Genomic DNA, 20,882 nt, shown 5'->3' with positions numbered 1-20,882 from the left:
AGCGCTGGAGTCGCGCCGGGCGCTTGGCATGGCCGCTTGCTCCTCTCCGCGCAGCAGAGAGACCTTCCCGGCTCCAGCAGACCCGGGGGCTGCAAGAAAACATCTCCGTGCTGTGCGACGGAGCACGGCTGCAAACCGAGGATCAGCGCTTCGCCTCGGGGTGACGGGATTTAGAGACACCGAGAGATACGAAGATGCCCACGTCAAATGTTATCATTCCTAGCTGCTGTACACAGCAGCCACCAGCTTCTTCCTGAGCCTTGGCCCTCTGTGGAAGACCGGCTTTGCAAGCTTCAGCTTGTTTGGTACAAGCACGGCAAGACCAAACCCCGTCCCACCAGCCGGGAGGGCATCAGGGAGCACCACAGAATCATAGAATCGTTTTGGTTGGAAAAGACCTTTAAGATCAACAAGTCCAACCGTTAACCCAACACTGACCAAACCCCCACTACCCCATGTCCCTCAGCACCACGTCTGCCCGGCTTTTCAATCCCTCCAGGGATGCGACTCTACCACTGCCCTGGGCAGCCTGGGCCAATGCTTGACAACCCTTTCCGTGAAGAAATTTCCCCCAATATCCATCCTAAACCTCCCCTGGTGCAACTTGAGGCTGTTTCCTCTTGTGCCATCACCTGTTCCTTGGGAGAAGAGCCCGACCCCCCCTGGCTGCCCCCTCCTTTCAGGGAGCTGCAGAGAGCGAGAAGGTCTCCCCTCAGCCCCCTTCTCTCCAGGCTGAACCCCCCCAGCTCCCTCAGCCGCTCCTCACAAGGCTTGTGCTCCAGACCCCTCACCAGCTCCGTCGCCCTTCTCTGGACACGCTCCAGCCCCTCAATGTCTTTCCTGGAGTGAGGGGCCCCCCAAAACTGGACACAGCCCTCGAGGTGGGGCCTTGCCAGTGCCCAGTACAGGGGGATGGTCACTGCCCCCGTCCTGCTGGCCACACTAGTGCTGGTACAGGCCAGGACGCTGCTGGCCTCCCTGGCCACCTGGGCACACTGCTGGCTCACAGTCAGCCTCTGTCAACCAACACCCCCAGGTCCTTTTCCACCGGGCAGCTCTCCAGACGCTCTGCCCCAGCCTGGAGCGCTGCGTGGGGTTGGTGTGCCCCATGTGCGGGACCCGGCACTTGGCCTTGTTGGACCTCCCACCATTGGCCTCGGCCCATCAATCCAGCCTGTCCAGATGCCTCTGCAGAGCCTTCCTACCCTCCAGCAGATCAACACTCCCACCCAACTTGGTGTCACCTGCAAATTCACTGAGGGTGCACTCGATCCCCTCATCCAGATCATTGACAAAGATGTTAAACAGAACCAGCCCCAACACTGAGTCCTGGGGAGCACCGCTCGTGACTGGCTGCCAACTGGAGTTAACTCCATTCACCACCACTCTCTGGGCCCGGCCACCCAGCTGGTTTTTAACCCACTGAAGCGTATGCCCATCCAGGCCACCAATAGCCAGTTTCTCCAGGAGAATGCTGTGGGAAAGGGTGTCAAAGGCTTTACTGAAGTCTAGGTAGACATCACCACCCGTGATGGCTGCTCTTACTGTCGCTGTACACTGCTTACGGCCATCGTTGCCCCGCACCTTACTTCAGTGTGTCTCAGGAGGGTGGCACATGCCGGCAGCCCCAGTTGCGGCATACGGCAGATTTCTTAAATCCAAGGCATATAAAGCAGTATTTTTTACACGGGGTGCTACCAGCCCGACACACTCCGAAAGACGTGAGAGCTGCCCACCCTTGGCTTGACAGGCGGCACGGCAGTCGCTGTCAGAGACGGCCCGAAGACCACTCTACAAAAGCATCTCTTGTAAGAGCAGACGTTTATGAAAACAATGGTGCTGTAAGGAGTGATTTCAGAGATTAACGAGATTAGGAAGATTACTGCTCTGCCCCTCACGGGCAGCCCGTGGTGCAGGACGAGGACATTTCATAATGCCACGTACCCTCGGGTGCTCCTCCCACACAAACAGGTGAGGAAAACAGTGGTGAAAGGAGAAAATTAGACATTAAACACTCCTGTGTTAGATTTGCTAATACAACCGTTCAGCCAAAGTTTGGGTTTCTTTCTTTCTTTCCTTTTCTTTACAAGGGCATTTCCTTTTGGAATGAGGGTTCATTTAAGGCTTCTAACCAAAAAACCAAGATACTGAGTTAAGCCTTCATAAGCTCTTTGACTGAGGCCTCCCATTAACCCTTCGTATTAAACAACCTTAATTATATGGTAATTTGTCTGTGAAAGCATTCCAGCAATAAACATATTCAATATAAATTTGAGTGCAAGCTCAAGGCCTCTCAGCAGTGCAAATAATGTGGAGATTTTTAATTAACCCCAGAATAAAGACTCAAAACAGTGTCCTAATCCTTGATGTCACAAAAACTCAGTGTTTCCATGGTGACAGCGTCTCCCCAAGCCCCATCCTCCTCCAGCGGAGGAGGCAGAGATCCAAAAATTTCCCTGGCCCCACACACCAGCAGCCAAGTTTTCCTCCTTCTGCATCTTACTGAGCACGATCCAGCCCTGTGGACTTGGTGGCAAGAGTTAGAAGGAGGACAGCCGCCCCAGGCAGCCTCCATCCAGCCCCTACGGCTCTCCTCCCTCCTCACTCACCACTGCCCGGATGGTGTCCGCCTGCCAGGACCACCTTCCCAGGAGCCAGGACCAGAAGGGATGAGCCCGATCTGCTGCTCACAGGTAGCTTCAGTCTTCATGCTTTAGGCTGGTACGGGAAAAGAAAGTCCAAAGACACGCCGCGATCACACCTCGTGCTGCAGAGCTTGGAGGTGTTCGAGACTCAACATGGCCCCAAGTAACCCAGTTTTGTTAGACTCTTTTTAAACAGGGTTTGGACTGATTCAGACTAGATCTGAGGCAGAAATTGTTGGCTGTGAGGGCGGTGAGCCCCTGGCCCAGGTTGCCCAGAGAAGCTGTGGCTGCCCCATCCCTGGAGGGGTTCAAGGCCAGGTTGGACGGGGCTTGGAGCAACCTGGGCTGGTGGGAGGTGTCCCTGCCCAGGGCAGGGGGTGCCACTGGGTGGTCTCTAAGGTCCCTTCCAGCCTAAACAAGCCTGTGATTCTATAACAGAAGTTAAAAAACACATCATACACACAGTCTATGTAGGAAATTGAGCCCCAGCCCCTTGCTCACCCCACTGTCCCCGAGCAGAGGAAGGGAGAAAAGCCCAATGAAAGCATTGCCCCCATTGCTGACTCCTCACCAGCACCACGCATGGCTCCCTGCTGGACCACAACAGCACCTTCTCCTCTCCAGTCAGCGTGAGACAAGCGTGAACCCTCCCTGCAGCGCCAGGAGTCAGAAAAAAGTGCACACCAGGGACAGGCTGCTCTGCTACACCGTCTCGTACACAACCGACAGACTACAGCCAGCGCGCACCCGCTGCGGCTGGACTGCTCCCCAGAAAGAAGCTTGGTTTTTGCAATGTGATGATAATAATAATAATAAAAAAAAAAAATCATAAAAAAGCTTCCAGCAAAAAATTTCACTGAAGAGAAAATGGTAACTCAAATAAAGGTTTAGATTAAAATTCGCTTTGTATCTGTCATTCATTTGGAACGCTTCAATTGTTCCATAGCTACTCAATTTGTCTATTCATTGGCATTTTTGTTAAACGTTAAATTTTGTTAATGCCTTAAAGGAACATTAAGTAACATGGATCAAGAACTCCGAATAATGAGGGCAGTCCTTTGAAAGCTAAATCCTAAGAAATGTGAGCTTCTCGCCTAATAAGTTGCTTAACTGGAACACATAAATAAATAAAGCATTTACACAACACTTAACAGGCTGAGAATAGTTAGAAGTAAGTTTAGGCAGGTACGGGATTTTTCAAAGCAGCCCATTACAGGCATTCGAGAGGATGAACGTCACCTACTGTGGAAGCGTAAAGTTACCTACAGGACATTTAAACATTACTAGGATTGGCTAAAATTGGGCTTTTCTTGGTTTCTCGTTTTCAAAGCCTTCCTCCCCAGAAGGACAAGAGTGGTATGACGTGTTGCAAAATAGTTATTATGCCAGATATACCCCAGTCACCAGAAAGCAGATTCCTGAACCCGCCCCTGTAAAGCTAACAGAAGACAGATGCAGTATATATATAACTGTGTGTGCGTATATATATATATGTACAATTAAGTATCAGATGCAGAATAGAAAGGTGGTTTTGCCTCATTTTTCCAGAGAGAACCTGAAAGAACTGAATCGTGGTCTTACGGTTGTAGACTGTAGCAGTTCTATACCAAGACGCCAAATATAAAGGTGACACTTCTCAACCGAGACCCTCCCTCCTAACGCCAAAGTACCCGACACAGGGCTACCGTGGAGCCTCCCCACGAGATGCTGAAAAACCCCAAACAAACCCAAAGCAGGTAGAGAGATGAGTAGTTGAGGTGTGCTTTAATTTTGAGGGCTGGTTTTATGACAGCTACTGTAAGAGTCTGCGTGTGCAGGCACGATGACAATTCAGTTTCTTGTCCTAGGAATGGGCAAGACATGACAAAACCGGCCGTGCCTACAGCGTCCAGCTCAGAACCGTGTGAGAGAACCGAACATGGGAACAGGCAACCAAACAGCTCACACAAAGGACAAGCGCTCGCCTCTAAACCGCCTGATTCCATACAGCACAAAACTGCTTAATAAAAAAAACCAAACACTTAAAGTGAAGATAAAAATCGGACTTCAAACATACCTTCTTCTGCAGCCCAACGCTTGCCTCCCTTCCATTTTTCTGCCATTTTTCCAGCCAAAACAAGCAGAGTTTTAGACTTGTGTAGAAGCTATATTATAACTGAAATGTAATGCAGACGCTAATTCCTCACGACAAAATGCAGTTTCCAAGTGCAGAATGGTTTCAGTGTATGGCCCGTTACTGATCGCGACACTAGGAGCTTAAAGAAACCTTTAACAGAAGAGCAGGGCCAAAGTACTACGTGGCAAGATGAGCACCTGGGAATCAGCTTGGGCTGAGGGAGGGACGGGACACGGCTTGGGCAAATCTGAGAAGCTCAAGCACGGCAACATGCGAACAGTTAACATTCATGACATACAATATAAACAATGCTTACAATAAATCCTTAAAGCTTCATCCATCTTTTTGCTATACCACACTGTTTTTATACCCTGTTAGAAGGAAAGGCATTTCTTTTAATATTAAATCTTCCACAAAATTCCCTTGACTCCCATGCTTTGCCCTTACACGCTATCAGTGTCTCTTTGGGAAAACAAACAAAAGGATTTCAGGCTGCTTTTTTCGACAGATACAAACATGGGGGAGAAAAGCGCCCGTTTCTCTCCAAGCCCAGAGCTGAACACTGACATCATTCCCCACTTGCGACTTACTAGTTTTTTTTCCCCCGAAGCATTTCTGTCTAAATATTGAGCTGGGTTCTCCTTTATGAAAACACTTACTTTGAATTGTTCTCCCACGGAAATACTCGTGCAGATTTTTATTCTCTTGTGGGGGAGCCTTGGTCCCATCAGAATTAATAGCAAACCCCTAACTCTGGAAACAAAACAGGAAATTTCGTGCATTGTGATTCTATTTGTTGTCACTTCACACATCATCCACCACTTCCACTATTTTGAGATGCAGAGCAATAGATCCAAAATAAGTTTCCCATGCAAGCATCAGAAATATACATAAGACTTTTAATATAAATAAATATACAAAAGCTTATGTGAATTTTACAGATGAGATGAACAGAAGTATTTCAGAGTCAGATAACCATTTATTTATGGTGAATTTCTGGCTCCCTTGGAAACAGCAGAACCAACTTTTAAACTAGTCCCAAACTCAAAGAACATTGTTTTGTTTAAAGACAAATATTTTGAGAATATATTTTGAATATTTTGAGAAGGAAGGCACTTATTCACAACGCACAAACATTTAAAAACCTACACAAACATTAATAAGTGGCATGAATTCCTGAACAGACATTAAAAAAGTTACAATATGCATATCATTAGTTTCCCATATGAAAACCATATGTAAATTTTTGGTTACTAATAGCTTCATGCTTATTTTCACATTTATTTTACTGAGAACAATATATTGTAATTTGTAAACAGATAAATATTAATTCCTCTCTTAGCAGTCATTCAAAAGTTATCTTCACACACACAAAAAAGTTATTTTGGCACCTTTTAACACAGTGTCCACGTAAACATTTCTTCCTTCTACACACACAGCCGCCACCAAATTTCTGTAGCAAGTGCCCTTTGGTAAATCATTCACCCATCAAATAAATAAGCGGCTGAAGCAGGGTTCAGTTAATACCTCAGGCTACGAAATCTTGGTTTTCTTAGGCTAAGCATGGGTTGTTTGATGGTAGGTTTGTTCTCAAATAGCACTGCTTCGTTTTCTGTCGTTGGAAATCTGTTCTGGTAGATCAGAGGGTACTCCTTCTGAAACTAGAAAATAAAAAAGCAAAAGTTAAATAAAATAGCAGACTCCACAAAAAACTCCGGCTGTGCAGGGCTTGAGCATGAATCACCTCGTAAGGATGCACATCAGCAGGAGGAGCAGGACTACCAGCATGTAAAGCAACTCTGCTGTGAGACTTGACCAAAGCTGTAACCCTTTGTTCGCAACTGATAAACAACGAGCCAAATAGGAATTTTATCAGGCACCTCATCCTCTGTTAAAATGAGAAAAGCATCTAAGCTCATTTTATTCCCAAGGATTTTTAGCTGCTGTGACCGGAATAGCACGATGAGCGAAGAGGGTACCGCTCTGGCAGCCTGGATGCCCACTTGCAGTCGCTCACCACGCTGCTCATCAGCTGAGTGACAGCAACGCTGCTTCTCCTTTGAGCAGCAGGACCAGCGTTCCCCCCCTCCCGAGCCAGGCACGACAGCCCCCCTGCGAAGCCACACTGTCCAGCATCGCGCTCTATTCTGTTTATGTCTAGAAAGCTGTCTTTCGAGGATCACAATGATGTGTTTTACCCAAATGGAAGCAAAGACTGAGCATCTTTTGAAGGTATTCTCTCAGGAAAGCTTGCTACTTAACCCAGGGAGTTATTTTTCAATTCCTGCCGATATACAACTAAACAAAAATATCTGGCTTTTGACATCTTGCCCGTTTCCTGCGCAAGGTCTCAAGGAGGAATAATGGTACCTACATCTATGCACCATCCAAAGCTTTCTGCTGATGGGTTCAACCCACAGAAAATGACGCCATCCGTAGCTTTCAGCACTAACCCAACTTGGGCCTAACCCTCTAGGAAGTGCCACGCATTTGGCTTTCCCCAATTCGAACTATCAAAACCGAATAATCACTCCAAAGAGTTGTGATTTCTCACACCACCGGCTATCCCAGCACAAACAGTAAGACTCTAATGATACAGCTCTGTGAATTTTAGGAATAAACTTTGCTAACACACAGGCCTTACAGTACAAGCTGCTTCTGGACTTTGGTGGCAACTCACCAAATATTTAAGTATGTGCTTCAAGTGTTACTATTAGAGGATTTTAGTTTATTTCCTTCCTCCTTGCTTCACCTGCTTAAAGTGCTGCTGTGTATCACTTCTTACTGCTTGTTTACTCCAAGTTTTAATCGACTGTAATTAACTACTCTTCTTTACACGCAGGAAGTTTTATTGAACTTGAACAAGAGTCCAGCCTTCATTTTTACGGGACCAGAAAGTTTTCATCACACACATGAACGTCAGTGTTGCAGAAGCTGGAGGAGGGGCAGCAAAGAGAAAGCAATGTGCTAGCTCTGAAAAGCTGCTTTCTCAAATTTGAGTCACAAGACTCGCTTAGGAGATTCTAGGACAAGTACAATACTATTCAATTGGTCAGAAATACTTGCCAAAGGTTTTCTAAAAAAGAAAAAAAAACAAACCTCCAGTATTAAATCCTGCCAGAATTGCTGTATTTTAGATTTAGTATTAGGCAATATGTTAGTAGGCCATAGAACTGCCAGATAATCTTGAGCAATATACATGTTACAAAACACAAAGGTAAGTCCACAAAAAAGAATGTTTCAGAATTGTGGACAGATAGAGCTTGACCTCTTAAAGCAAGAAATCACCGCTTTTATTGCCGATTGGTTTTAAGCCCATCTACAGCATTTTAATGGCAACCTCGTATATGCAGTGCACCACACGAAACCATGCTGTAATCCTATCGCACACTATGTAACGGAGAGCAGCGGCTTCGAATAATTTTATACTGGTTTTAAATCATTGTTTGAGCAGGGCTGCGGCCAGACAGTATGAAATGCTGTATCAGACACTGTCTTTAAACCCCAGTCAGAACATGCAATCAAACCCCGTGAAACAGCTCTCTTCCATAAAACACGCATCTCTCTCCGTGCATTCTGCTCCTGTTCCGTACCGGGGTCTAGTGACTGAGATCCTTCCCTCACAAAGGCATTTTCCAAAGTAGATGCAATATCCACCGAGTTCCTCACCTGTTTTAACTTCTTCTTTTTGTCTTTCACGGACAACTTTTTATCTTTGATAATGTTCTCCAAGAGCTCTGCCACTGCAGCTTGAGAGGTAGAAACCTTTTGTTCTTCAAACTCCTGAGGAGTTATTTGTTTGCAGTATGAATACGTTGGCAATATGGCACAAATTTCTTCCTTTGGATATTTGCACTGAAACGAGAGGTGAAGAAGGGGTCTGCATATACTCAAATTATTATTTATTATTTCAGTAAGAAAGCACCTGACAAACACCCAAGCAAAGTAACTTACAGTGACATGACAAGTTGCAAAACGTTATGAAGTAGCCACTATCTATGACTGCACCAACAGTCTAGTAGTTAAAGTTTGCATTCAAAATACAGTGGTTTCATTTGCAGTTTTCCCATTCCACCTTCAGAAGACATACTCTGCAGTTAGCAAATGAACTTAAACTTCTGCCATGCCACCAACCTGAGCCATCTTCATGTGTTCTATGTGATTTCGCACTGCAACCTGCAGGTAAGTCGGTACTTTAAATATTTCCTCTTGATGGTCCATTAGAAAGGAAACTAATCGTGTAGAAAGCAGCTCATCGAGATCTACTTCTTCTGCACAGCACAGCACACAGCGAGAAAACGTCTGTATCATCTAGAAGTGTTTAGCAGATCATTAGTACGCGCCGGTGAGGGATCTGCCTGCTTTCCAGTCTGCACAATGAATTCTCCAGTACCAACTTTCATTGCGATCTCTCTTGCCTGCACCACTGGTCAAGAGAGGAGGAAAACCAATTATAATTTTTTCCTCATCTGAAATAATTTCTTATAACCTGGCACATGTACTTTTTTGGAATTGAACAGTACTTTCAATTAAGAAATACATATTTTAAAGTAGTAATAAGAAAAAGTCTTCCCCTGTAGAAAAGCGTACATCTTCCATTAGCATTTTGAGACAAGTGAGATGATAAAAAGAACCTGCAGAGCCAACGTAGCCAAGATCTAATGCACACAAGAGCCAGTTTTAAATACCTCTAAACACCATTTTTATAGCTTTCATATTTCCAGGTTTTAGTAGGCTTATTTTAAATTAGCATGTGCAGGTACTTTGTTGCTACATCTAATCTTATTTGACAAGAACTTTTAGTTGTTCCAATGAAAGCTTAAATTCAGATCTTGAAGCTAGTCTTTAAACTCAATAGGCAGAAAATTTACTTCTTTGGAACTGTTTTTGTCATAACTTCACATACACAAATGTTTAGCTCAAAAATAGGTTTTCTACAGACACTTTGTCAACACCTTTTAAGTTAAATGGCAGTTGGGTGAGAAGTCAGACTAAACAATTATTTCCATTCCTTTAAGAAATTCCCTTCTCCTCCCAAAGTAAACAAAAGCAACACCAATATTTGAAATACATTAGGATGGAGACAAGAAAGCGCTTGCTTCAAGTCAGATTTTTGTAAATATTCTGGAGATAAAAAATCTGCCCGTTAATCACTATTTAATTGCAATAAGACAAGAACCTCCAGCAGAGAATACTGCTGGTATTCTCAGCATTACTTCAGCTGAGTTCTTAAAACAATAGGTACGCTGCACTCGTGATTCTCTTACCAAAGAACGTGTGCCCATCGCATCGTGCAGTCGCGGCATATCAACATTTTCACTGAGCCGGGAGATCATACGCATTAGGAGCTGAATCTTTCTACGATTTGGTGGTGGAAGCAACAAACAACATATTTGTAGTGCTTCAACAGCAATTCTTTCTAAGTGAGGCTGAAGGAGGTCTACAAGTTAATTGCAAAGACAGCTGTCATTAGCATTTGAACAAACTTTCAGGATACTTTCATCTTGGTACAAGAAATCTCATTTTTTTTCAATAATGATAATCTACGTTTCATAGAAATCAGCTGTAATATAGTAGATAACGTTATGCGGCCTTTTTGTGTGTGGTCATCTTCAATTCCTTCATTATAATAAACTGCCAGTACAATTAAGACCCTAATACAATTAAGAAACGACACTAATGTTATTCCCAGAAGTATTTCAAGAAAACATGTATCTTTCTGGTCCTTGAAACATCTCCTCCAAGAGGCAGGTCAGTGCAAATTCCATGCCTCACTCTTAGACAGTGTCTAGGTCAGAATTACTTATCACTTACCTTACCTGAACAACAAGGTGAATTACTGACACATCAGGGTTAAGACTCCAAAGACACTCCGCACTACTATTTGTTGGCGGAGGTACAAAGGGCTACCTTTAAACACTGCAATTTAGCAACCAGTTGTTTTTTTGTTTGTTTTGGTTTTTTGTTTTGTTTTGTTTTTTTTTTTTTTTTTAAGAAAAAAGCAACCCAGAGATCATGTTATATGCGTATCAAAAAACCTAGCAACAGTGCCAAAGATTAAGGAAGCAGAGATTAGTTAGCCAACACAATAAGCCAATACAACATGCTTTAGGAAGCCATCTTACTTTGCGTGCCAGTCAACATATAAGAAGCGTGAGTGAAAGAGCATTCTGAGAGTTCTACGGTACTTTTGCTGAGTCTCTTATTGATGGTGATATCAGAAACCTCAGTCCTGATGTCCACTGAAGAAGCCACACCAGAAGTGTTTGGTTTTCCTTGCCCACCAAGCTGAGACCTTGGCTTTACTGTGATTTCAGCAACTGGTATATTAATACTAGCACAACTTTTCGAGTTCCTCTTGCCAAGTAAACTCAGCGACCTGCGTATTTGCTTCGGCCCGCAATTTTCATTTAACAGCTCTTTATCCTGAAGAGTTGAGGCAGACACTCTCTTGATACCATGGGTTTGGTTTTGATGTGTGCTATCAAAACCGAGCTCCAATACAGAATTAGGTTTATATTCATATGTGAACATATGGTTTTCATTTCTTCTGCCCAGGACGGTGTTCATATCGCTTTGCCTGAGGGAATCATATTCTCCTTTATTATATACATTTGAAGGAGTTTCTCCAATTCTTTCCAAAGAGTAACATCTTGTCCTAAACGTTCGAGGTGGATCTTGTTCATTCCTGAAACCTGAAAGATTTTGACAACTTCCTCCTATTAGATTATCAGCACTACTTTGTTTACATATCAGTTTACGTTGCTGCAATTTCTTTGCACATTGTTTTTGAAAAGTTAGCTCGTCTGCAGAGGACTTTCTGGAAGCTTCATATTCTTTCTTTGTTTTGTCAGGCTCTTTGCGAAGTAGGCTTAGAAGAAGACACTCAGTTGACTTGAAAGAGTTCAAGTGAAGGATTTTTGAAGGTTGTGGGTCACATTTCTCATCTTGGACAGAATGTTTTCCACTGCATATAGCTGGAATTGTGATGTAGCCACACATAACTATCAGAAAATGAAATATAAGTTAAGATGCAAGTGGTATGAAAATGAACAAGACCAGAAAGAAAGTTGCTAACTGAACAGAGAAGACAAGAAATATAAGACACAAATTTACAGTTGACTCCGTTAGTAACACCTAAGAAAACATTAGCTCAGTCCAAAAGCACCAACATGCAAAAATAAAGAGAGTTAACATACTGCAGTAGTGAGGAACAGGCAGGAACGAGCACATATTTTTAAGTTATGGTTACTGCACATATTTAGAATGTTAGCTCAGACAGCAATTTATATAGGATATTATGAGTCAGAACTGCATTTCAATTAATGTTGTAATACAGAATAACAACATTGATGATCTTCCTCAGATTCAAGCTGCCATACAGATTAGGGGGTGAAGGTCTGATTTGAATTACAGATTTGTTCCCCAGTTGATAAAAACTTAGAGCTTCCACTGATTATTTCTAAATTTATACGTACCTAAAATATTAACAAAAAGTTCATAGTATTCAAAAGTAAGTAATGGTTCAGGGAGACTGAGAAAGTAATCAGCAACCGTTCTGAATACATCTCGTTCAAACCCACTGTAAGTTGGTTGGCTCATATCATTATTTCTAGGCCCTAAAAGAGATGAAGAAAGAAAATCCACAGAGGTATTTACTCTCACAATTCCATTATTAAAAAAAAAAAGTGAAAAATCAACATAAAGTTTGTTCTCGTAGGAATGACTGTTTCACAAGAAAAGAATCATGTCAGCAGTATACAAATACTTTGTTTAGTTCAGCATTGTACCGCTTGTACGCAAAAATGGTATAAAATATTCTATATGGCCACTGAGGAACTGCGCTCAGTTTCAACAAGCTGTTCCACCCCAAGAAAATAAGTGAAAACTCATTTATGCCCTTTATAGGTTCCTCAGCAGAATAACAACAAACTCTTAGTATTTTCCTTCATTTCCAAACTACAGTAATCCCAGCTGTCCCACAGGGAGCTCTAGCTTCCAGCTCAAGAAGCTCATGCTATGACCAGCTTTGGAGAAGGTGCTGAGAAGCCAGCCAACATATACACATTGCTTTATGCATACGCCAAACAAAGCTGGTCGGTGTCTTCTCCCTTTGGGGGGACTTCCTCTTTTCAACCCCTCTATTCAAACGGTTCGCCAAGAGAAAGTTTTTTTCACCACTACTCCCATGGTGGATCTTTTCTTCAGAAGTGGACGGATAAACAATCCAATAATCCAAGAGATCTGGTTAATAAACCTTGAGCATGTTACTACCAACAAGAAAAAGAATGAATGAAAGGGGTCCTGGTACGACTAGAGTTTGACACCGTGTACATCTTTTAACCCTAACGTTATCATACTCCACTGAATTCCTACAAATGAAACAAGCTACCTTACAACGCCAATTCTAATGAATTAGGAGATAGCAGTTTTTATTACGCATCGAACCAGGTAAAACTGAACATTTGATATGATCAAACTTTGTAATCATAATCACATTACCACACTACACTAAAAATATAACAGAGCAGTATTCCCCCTGCTAGCGTAAGTAATGTTAGTTTTCACTGTGCAAACTACCTACCACCTTAATCACTTGGTTACAAGGTAGTTAGCAGATGCAGAGATAAAATCTCCACTTGAACTATTTCACTCCAATTAGAAATTGAGAATTCAACAAACCAGAAAGCTTGCTTACAGTTTTTGTCTCATGAATACAAAGACATATTAGTTCTAAATACAGGACTGATGTGGAAATTAAGGTGTTGAAATGCTCAAAGACCAGTGCTCAGATATATTTTCTATTTCGATTTAAATCCAGTTACCAAGCTTTTCCCTGTCCTGCTTTTCCTAATAGTGCTCTTCATGGAAGAGGCTCTGTGTTTTGGGGAATGCAGTTGAAGAACAAAGGATCGCTTTCACAAGAGCGTGTGCTGTGAACTGAACTTTGGAAGACAGAGTGCTGTACGGGCCCCTACCAGAGTTCCACTGAGCAGTGAGAGATATGTGCAGATGTATAAACACACACCATCCAACCACGTTGTAATTAGTGTAGCTTTTTGGGGAGCTAATGAAGGAGATTGCCAGGGAAAGGGGCAAGAGTTAAAGAGCAGGGCAAGCACACATATAAAGAGAGCGCATCATCTCGGATTTCACTGGAGAGGCACTTACCTAACCCTAGTGTTCCCTGTTAGCCATTTAAAGAGGCAGTTTTATAAAAAAAAAGGGGGGGGGGGGAGGGGATGGGAGAAAAAAGTCAGTCTAATTGTGAGCCTAGTTGTCCTCTGCTTCTCCAGAATCTTTTCAAAGCCTGCTTCATAAAGATGCAAAGTTTACATAATCACAATCTGTACGTGTTTGTAACACAATTTCAAACATATCTGGCAAAGGAAGCCTCCAAGATGGTTAGGTTCTGTGAAGTTTCATAAAAAAAATAAAATAAATCAGTGTCACTGTGAAGGAGAAAGACTATTAGCACCACACAGGTCTGCTACACCACATGCTGAAGAACAAAAACATTCCTTTATTAGCAAGAGAATCCACATCAGACTAAGACATTAGAAACTGAACTTCATTAGGTTCACTGTGGAAGTACTTTTCCCCCTGCCCCTATGTGTGAAAACCTGTGTTAATTTGAACTACTGGGAAAGTATTTACTGTGGAGTAATACGAGGCAGCTGCTCAAGTACACGTAGCACTTACACCTTTGGTAATAGATTCTTTTTTTCTGAAGTTTTAAGGTTTAACACTATGCCTTTCTAAGTTTTACATTTAATCAAACACACAAAGAAAACAAAATAGAAGCACTATGTTTTCTGTAAGCTGTAACCCACTTTCAGTTTTGCTGCTTGATATTTCAGACATTAGTACCAAAACAAGGGGTAAGTGCAGACTCTCAGTCCGCAGACAATCAAAGTTCAGTTCTGTCACAAAACACGTTTAACAGCTAAAACGTCTGACTTTAAAAATCCATCTCATCTACTACACAGTGATTGGTAAGATATTAAAGGCCTTCATTTTCCACAGCTGAACTGTAACTATAAAAGTGTCTTACTGTGTTTTAAGCATAAGCTTTTTCTAAAGACGGTTTGAAGAAAAAGGTGGGGAAGCAGATAAGGAGGTAGCAGAGGAGCCACACTCCAAGCGCAGGATCCAGGAACAAATGAGCAGGACTCTTCCTTCTGTTCTTATGACAAATCTAGTAAACTATAAAGCTGACTACACAAGCATGCTTTTATTTTAAACTCTGCAAAATTTTGTTTGATTTCTTCTAGAACAAATAAAAATCTAACTGGTTTTCTGTGAATTGACTTCCCCAGTTTAATAGAAAATGTAGGAACCGTTTTAGTCCAGCTCAAAGCCAGTAACTGGAAAAGGAAAGTCCTTTTACTTCTGAAAAACTGCATCAGAAGAAACCACACACAGGTTTTGCCCAAGCACTCGTTTTCGCCCTGCCTGACTCTTTGGTAATAGGAATTATTTTTGTAAAAAACAGTCCTTAACTTTTTCTGGGTCTCAGACAGCATGCTTCCACTGCAAGCTTACAGAATTCAATTAATTCTCCTGTATGTTGAATAAATTTAGGAGCACTGAAGCCCATCTTCCACTAATTTAACGTGTTCTCATTGCCAAAAATTCGTGTGCAGAATCAGACACTGCAGCCTAAAAGCAGGAAAACTAGCTAAAGGACTGATATTTTGATCACCCAAAATACGACATCTTTAACATGCATTAACTCTTTCAGGTTACGTTTCTGTGCAGTAATTTGCTATGTATTGATTTCATTGCTTCTCAACATAGGCACTTAGATTATATGAATTTCAAGCATGAGACATCACAATTGATCTTAACATGCAAGTATATTTCTCTTTCAAGTCAAAATAGGTATCTGGAACTTAAAAGCTATTCAGTGACTTACAGTATGCGAGGCATTTCATAGCTGACAACACCCAGTGAGGGAGGTCTTCTAAAATAAACAAACAAGTACATTATTTATACATAACCCCAAAGGTTTAATAACTAATACAAATAATGGCACACGTAATAAATACAAAAGATCAAATTTAAAACTAGTTTAAAATATTGCTACACCTGTTATTTAAAAGTGAATGCAGTACACCTACAAAGCCTTCTACACAAATATACTGAAAAAAAATGTTTCATAGTCTGTCTCTTGCACATTACTGTAATTATTATTTTTGTTTGTTGCAATTGCACCATACAGAATCTTTAAGCAAAACCAGAAAAAAAGTCTTACCCGATTTGTCCTGCAAAATAACAACACCATGTTTGCTTGTGTTAGTCATATTGTATATGACATACTCGGGAACTATCTGTGATGGCTGCAAAACTTCTTCCAAAGATGGGAGGCCTAATATGGTTTGTAAACTGTGGGGAGGAAGAGAGCAGATGCTGTCGAAAAGGTTTGCTAACAATGAACGAAAACAAGTTCAAACCTATTCAAACACCAGTTACTTGATAACCTAGTTTGCTGTTTAATAAATCCTCACTTCCAGAACAACAATTTTAGGACACTTTTTCCAGGGACAAACTCCAAAAATCAGTTAGAAAGAGCATTTATGGTACTTATTATATACTTCAACACCAGCAACAATAAATTCCAATAAGTTTCTTAAATGCAACAATTCAATGTTAATAAATACATTAGAAAGCATATGTAAACAATAGTTAGTAAAAAATGTTCAACTTAAAATATAATTTTTAAAATTGAAAAAAAATTTGCAAGCCAAAAGCTTGATTGGGCCATTACATACCCAAGGCACATATACAAGGAGGTACTTTTTGCAATCTGCTACTTACTGTATTAGAATGATATTTCTCCAAGTTTCTTGCACATATTCCTGGCTTATTTCCTTCCTATGTAATGCGTCTTCCTTGTTTTCCTCTATTATATCTGGGTTTGCATTTTCTAGATTTTCCTGAAAATGAGCAGTTTATACCGTAAGATAATCAAGCCTCAAGATAATTCAAAATTAAGTAAAAGTTATTCTCAAACATATAGAGCATTCCTGCAGAACATTAACTTCCAAAACACGATCCAGAGAGTAACCTTAACAGTCTCAGCACAAAGTGTAACCATACATAACTAAAAAGCAAAAAAGGACACTATGAAAAAGGACCTAATCAAATCAGAAGTCAGCAATTTAAACACCAGAAACATGTAAAATCCAAGTGTATTAGGAGGTGAAGTATTCTCCTTTAGGGTCACAATCTAAATGCAGAAAGTATGCACGCACACACAAATCTGAAAAGAACAGAGGGCCAAGCACTCACATTCAATCTTTTTCAAGAAGTAAGCAAAACAGTTGAAGAATTTGTCCTAAACAAAAAAATATATTAAGTTTCAACAAGGACATATTGTCCAGATCATTTCTAGAACTCCACCTTCCGGCCCTCCCAATACTTTAAAATACCATAGCAGGGATAATCCTGCACTGAAGGAGACAAAACAAACAAAAGGATCCAAAAGAAAACACCTCCATAGTGATCACATGAGAGGCTCAATTGCTTAGACATAGATACACAACTAAAACCCTATGTAATCTCTGATCATATCGATGCAAAATTGGCCCTATACTGCGATGGGGGGTGGAGGGTGGTCCATGTGTGTGCACCAAATGACCTTTCTTTCTAATTAAGTAACATGGGTGCATTAATAACACTCCAGACACACCCCCCATTTCTCTTCCCAACAACCTATTGCCGGTAAGTTTAGGAAAAAACAGCTTCATATAGGTTTAAGAGCGTACTTAATTTCTTCTGTCAAATGCATAATCCCTTTCACTTGCTGCCAGCATTTCAAAAATGCCATGTTACAGTTAAAGCTATGATTTTACATGTATGTATTTTGTTTGATTATTTACAGGTTATTTAATAAAATTGCTTTTTGTACTTGCAAGAAGAGAAACAGCAGACATCACCGAGACACTTCATTATGAAATATAGCTGTATTTTTCTATTATACTTCTATAAATGTTCTATTTCACTGTCTAGAAGAACCTGCCAACGTATTGATTTCTTAAGCTAGAAGGGAAGATGACAAAGCAGAACAATGTCACTAAAGGATGATTGCTTCTGGTTTTATTTTTTTAAGAACAAAGAAAAAATATGGCAACTCTAATTATGTAAGAAACATAAGTTATTACCAGAGACTGTAGTAAGTCATGTTTTTTTAAAGTTGTCCTGGGTAAATGCGGCAGTTTAAAAAGTCTTTCTTTGTCTCTAGAGAAGTTTTCCAAGTTCTCTTTTGGTGGACATGAGCTTGGTAGAGGTTTAACTGGAGATGTTGAAGGAAATCTGTAATAGAAGAGATGTTAAATACATTTAGAACAGATTAAAAATATAAGAAGTCACTTAACCAAAACCATACCCTATCAGTGTGATTCCATAAGATTCTGAAAAGACTGAGGAAAGTAAGAAGAAAAATGCTGAAGTTTTCTCTTTAGAACACTGAATAACCTTATCATAGTATAAATTAGCTTTGGGCTACTTTTCTTGATTCCAAAGTCAAGTTGAAGATATTTAGATACTCATACAGCACTGAGAGCAGAATTTGAGAAGTGAGGGCTGTTAATACCGTTGATTTTAGAACTTAGGGTAGGCTCTCTTTCCCACTTCAGACTTTCTGTCAAATGTACAAGAGGAGTAAACACAGCACTAGCAGCACAGCATGCAGCTACTACAATGAACTCTCCTTGGCTCCCCTCCAAAGCCCTTGAGCGTAGCACACATGCCAGTGAAAAACTTGCCTAGACAAAAGCATGGGAGCAGCCCTCAGCATACAGGATGTGTGGTCTATACTGCAAGTCAGACGAAAGTAAAACGGTAAGTGGAGTAAACTGATGCTAATAATTGATTTTTGGCCCAACTGCTCAAACCAAAGCGAGATATTTTTGAGAATCTGAGCATTAAGATTTAAAATAAAGTTCTCAACCCAAAGAGCTCTGTTAAGTGGTTTTCATTTCAGTACCTGTATAGTGCACCATTGTCTTCTAAATTTTCAGTTCCCCATCTCCCTTTTATATCTTCAATTACATGATTCTTGAGAAACTTTCTTAATAACTGAACAGTCTGCTGCCTAGTAACTTCAGGACCAAAGTTACTGTTATTCCTTAATACTTCATGGAGCCAGTCTACAGCTTCTGACGCAGTAAAACAGCTTCCATGTTTTTTAAAGTGTTGCCTGTGTTTCCTTAACGGCATGCCTGCTCGGAAATATTTTGTAATTTCGTTCCACTGCATCGGAAACAAAACAGCAAAGAACGTAAGATCAAAGCCTGTAGTTGATCATTGTAAGTATCAATTAAAAAAATATTGTATCAATAAGCACATAAATGAAATCACAACGTTAATACTAACAAATATTGATAGTTATACTAAATAACATAGTAGTATCAATATAGAAACATTAAAGTTCAGATTAAAAAAAAAAATACATGAACACTTCATTTAGGTTTTTAGCTCATTCTTCTATAACTGAAGATCAGGTCAGAGTTTCACAAACATGAGTTTTATTGACCCGCTCTGCACATGCCCAGCATTTACAACTCAGTTTCATGAGGTCCTGTCAAACCACAACCTTCAAATTTGCCGCAGCTCTCAGACATGAGGGGAATCCCACTGTCAGAGGGCACAAAACACCAGTTTTAAACTAACTCCTTCCTTTCCTATTTACTCGCACAAAATGAGCTGACACGCTATAATAAGCCGGCTCCTCTGACTGAGCTGTCGCCCAGTTTTCAAGAGTAAAACTGCCACCGCCGCAGCCCCTTACCAGGGGGGGTCTCAGGGCGCCTTAAACTGTGTGACAGCAGCCACAGAGCGCAGACACCCCCCTCCTGCCCCACAGCACCCGGCTTTCCACAGCGAGCCCAACAGCCACACGCTGCTCCGGGCACGGCAGAAATTTACCTCACCAGAAGGTTTAAGATTACATGGTGTTTAACCCGTGAGGGAGATGCCCGGGCTGAGGGGGCGGCTCGGGGTGGGAGGCCTGCCTACCTCCGTCCGCCCCGCAACCCCGCCCGAAGCCTGCCCGAAGACCCCGGCCCGCCGCCAGGCTGCCCCGGCCGGCTCCGCGCCCCCGGCCCGCGTCCTCACCAGCCTGGTGGCGCGGTAGGGCGCCGGGGCCGCCGGCCGCCCCTCCATGTCGCCGGGCGCTGCCCCGACGGGGCGGCCACCGCCCAACGGCCGCGCCGCCGTTTGAATTCGCTGCGCGAGCCGCCCGCCGCAGCCGATTGGGCGATGCGGGCACGCACGCACGCGCCGCCTGAAGTGACGTAGGCGCCGGCGACCTGAGGGGAAGGAAAGGGACCGGGCGGTGGCCGGGCTGGGCTGGGCTTCGAACGGGAGGGTGGAGGGATGGCTCCCGAGCAGCCGCGGGGCTATGGTGGCACTCTTCAGTTCCTGGCAGACGGGAGCGTTAATGAGAATCACAGCATGGTTTGGGCTGGAAAGGACCTTAAAGCCCACCCAGTGGCACCCCCTGCCCTGGGCAGGGACACCTCCCACCAGCCCAGGTTGCTCCAAGCCCCGGCCAACCTGGCCTTGAACCCCTCCAGGGATGGGGCAGCCACAGCTTCTCTGGGCAACCTGGGCCAGGGGCTCACCGCCCTCACAGCCAACAATTTCTGCCTCACATCTCATCTCAATCTCCCCTCTTGCAGTGTAAAACCCTTCCCCCTTGTCCCATGGCTCCCCTCCCTGCTCCAGAGTCCCTCCCCAGCTTTCCTGGAGCCCCTTTAGGGCCTGGCAGGGGCTGGAAGGTCTCCCCGGAGCCTTCTCTTCTCCAGGCTGAACCCCCCCAGCTCTCTCAGCCTGTCCTCCCAGCAGAGGGGCTCCAGCCCTCCCAGCAGCTCCGGGGCCTCCTCTGGCCCCGCTCCAACAGCTCCGTGTCCTTCTGCTGTTGGTGCCCCAGGGCTGGAGGCAGCGCTGCAGGGGGGTCTCCCAGAGCGGAGCAGAGGGGCAGAATCCCCCCCTCGCCCTGCTGCCCACGCTGCTGGGGATGCAGCCCAGGCTGCGGGGGGTTTCTGGGCTGACAGCGCACGTTGCCGGGGCGTGTGGAGCTTCTCACCCACCAACACCCCCAAGTCCTTCTCCCC

General features: G+C 43.0%; 1 protein-coding gene across 2 annotated transcripts; it reads right to left on the bottom strand.

Annotated features, from left to right (window-relative positions):
• Positions 1–5,788: 5,788 nt before the first annotated feature.
• Positions 5,789–19,967, bottom strand: DEPDC1 (DEP domain containing 1). Of its 2 annotated transcripts, XM_063343995.1 has the most exons (12): positions 19,882–19,967; positions 18,752–19,017; positions 17,928–18,078; positions 16,582–16,700; positions 16,019–16,149; positions 15,680–15,727; positions 12,240–12,380; positions 10,887–11,765; positions 10,029–10,201; positions 8,896–9,072; positions 8,431–8,616; positions 5,789–6,422 (listed from the first exon to the last, which is right to left on the bottom strand). In XM_063343995.1, the coding sequence occupies exons 1-12, from the start codon at positions 19,927–19,929 to the stop codon at positions 6,282–6,284; spliced, it is 2,460 nt and encodes an 819-aa protein (XP_063200065.1). In that variant the 5' UTR covers positions 19,930–19,967; the 3' UTR covers positions 5,789–6,281. The 2 variants fall into 2 exon arrangements, with proteins under 2 accessions (XP_063200065.1, XP_063200066.1); XM_063343996.1 differs by lacking the exon at positions 10,887–11,765.
• Between the last annotated feature and the right edge of the window lie 915 nt (positions 19,968–20,882).

The sequence above is a fragment of the Chroicocephalus ridibundus genome, chromosome 8, assembly GCF_963924245.1.
Source record: "Chroicocephalus ridibundus chromosome 8, bChrRid1.1, whole genome shotgun sequence".
In the NCBI taxonomy this organism is placed as follows: Eukaryota; Metazoa; Chordata; class Aves; order Charadriiformes; family Laridae; genus Chroicocephalus; species Chroicocephalus ridibundus.
The sequence above is the reverse complement of the archived record's forward strand: the minus strand, read 5'-3'. Positions and strand labels throughout refer to the sequence as shown.

What these genes read in the sequence shown, in the direction of transcription:
- DEPDC1 (XM_063343995.1), bottom strand. Translation starts at nt 19,929, where the DNA reads ATGGAGGGGCGGCCGGCGGCCCCGGCGCCCTACCGCGCCACCAGGCTG. An exon ending in TATTTTGCAGGACAAATCGG is followed by an intron (nt 15,728 to 16,018) that starts GTAAGACTTTTT and finishes TGTTTATTTTAG; the next exon opens with AAGACCTCCCTCACTGGGTG. An exon ending in ACTTTTTGTTAATATTTTAG is followed by an intron (nt 11,766 to 12,239) that starts GTACGTATAAAT and finishes ATTTTCTGATAG; the next exon opens with TTATGTGTGGCTACATCACA.